We start from the raw sequence: 1,537 nt of genomic DNA, 5'->3' as shown, positions 1-1,537 counted from the left end.
TAAGTTATATAATTCATGCGCCGTCGTAGGGAGTTCAGGTATACTTCTCCATAGTGGATGTGGAAATGAAATTTCATCGCATGATTTAATAATACGTTTGAACATGGCCAAGTATAAAGGTTACGAGAAAGATGTTGGGAATAGAACAGATTTGAGTGGAATTAATTATGTGAAATGTAATCAAGTGTTACAATGTTTTTCGAAACAAAGGAAGAAATGTCCGTCTTATCAAGAACTGTTGGTTTTGCGTAAATCTATAATTTTGTTGACTGTTTTTACTGACCATCTAAAGACAGCACGATTCAAAAAACATATGGCATTTGTAGACATGTTGTATAAAAGTGGCATTAAATTTGATATAAGAGTGTCGGCAGAAGGTGCCACTGCAGCTATTAAAAGGTGATTAATGTAATGTAATTTTTCTAGGCCTAGCGTAAGTTAGGCCAACTCGGTTGGGTCTACAGTTTTTATAGGCGTATTAGTCTGTATAGTTTAGTATAACCAGCCACTCGCTAATACATATTACAGTGAATCCACCTTTATAAGATATATCGATAGTTGCTATTATTCGATTTGACATGTCTAATTTATTTCATTTCAAAAGATGTACAGCGCCCTCTATAACGAAAAAAACAGAGTAGGCCAACAGGACTCTACCATTGACTATCCCGTCCGTTAATTTTTGCTACGTAGTAAGCGATGAAGAAATCATGAATAATTCATGTTTTCTGCATCGCTTCACCAACCCTTACACTACACGAATGTTAAGCACGGGGTGAATATCTTCAATATGGCGTAACCACCTCTAACCAAGGCATTATTACTTCCCATCTCCATCTTTTTAATACAGAGAAACGTTATAGTCCAATTTGGTTTTTTTTTGTAAAAACATTTGGAAAAGTTTATTTCACATGTGAAATTGAGGAGGGGCTGTTTTTAGAGGCGGAACAATTTCCATTGAAGTGCAATAACCAAATATGCTTCATGTTTTCATTATTTTATTTTTTATTTATTTTATTTTTTATGTTTTGCAGGTTTTGGAAGTTAAGTAAGACCCCAACAGCTGGGATTCGAGGTATAGCAATTGCTTTAACCATGTGTCGTTCAGTATCTGCATACGGGTTTTATCCTTCGACTGTTAGTCCAAGTGGAAAACCAGTTCCGTACCATTATTTCGACCAAATCAAACTTGGCGGGTACCGTTCACATAACTTTAGTGAGGAGCAAGTTGTTTTAAGTGAATTAAATCGAAATCAAGTGATACGAATGGTAACCGATAAGTGTGAGTAGAATGTTTAACCAGGGAAGAGTGAAATTAACTATAATTGATTTCTTTATTTTCGGTAGCCTTTCATTACAGTGAGTGTTCTCTATAAAGGCCAAGCCTACAACAAACGATTCATTATTGGTATTTCTAATCAGACATTTTCTTCTTTTTTTCATTTTGACAATTTGACAATGATGTGATAATCTTAATTTTAGTTACTTTATTGGCTTATCCAATCCATGCATCTTATACATGCCGCTTCAATTGAAA

At 34.7% G+C, this 1,537-nt stretch overlaps 1 protein-coding gene across 1 annotated transcript; it reads left to right on the top strand.

The window, feature by feature from the left end:
* The first annotated feature begins 300 nt into the window (after positions 1-300).
* Positions 301-1,537, top strand: LOC144843767 (alpha-N-acetylneuraminide alpha-2,8-sialyltransferase-like). The gene is made up of 2 exons (XM_078700704.1): positions 301-399; positions 1,035-1,537. Exons 1-2 carry the CDS (start codon positions 314-316, stop codon positions 1,288-1,290), a joined length of 342 nt encoding a protein of 113 aa, XP_078556830.1. The 5' UTR covers positions 301-313; the 3' UTR covers positions 1,291-1,537.

Source organism: Antedon bifida, chromosome 5 (assembly GCF_963402885.1).
Source record: "Antedon bifida chromosome 5, ecAntBifi1.1, whole genome shotgun sequence".
In the NCBI taxonomy this organism is placed as follows: domain Eukaryota; kingdom Metazoa; phylum Echinodermata; class Crinoidea; order Comatulida; family Antedonidae; genus Antedon; species Antedon bifida.
Note: the sequence above shows the minus strand (reverse complement) of the source record. Positions and strands in the feature narration are given on the sequence as shown.

Excerpts from the sequence above, each read along its gene's own strand:
- LOC144843767 (XM_078700704.1), top strand. The coding sequence starts at position 314 with ATGGCATTTGTAGACATGTTGTATAAAAGTGGCATTAAATTTGATATA. Across the intron at positions 400-1,034 it reads GCCACTGCAGCTATTAAAAG|GTTTTGGAAGTTAAGTAAGA; the intron begins GTGATTAATGTA and ends TATGTTTTGCAG.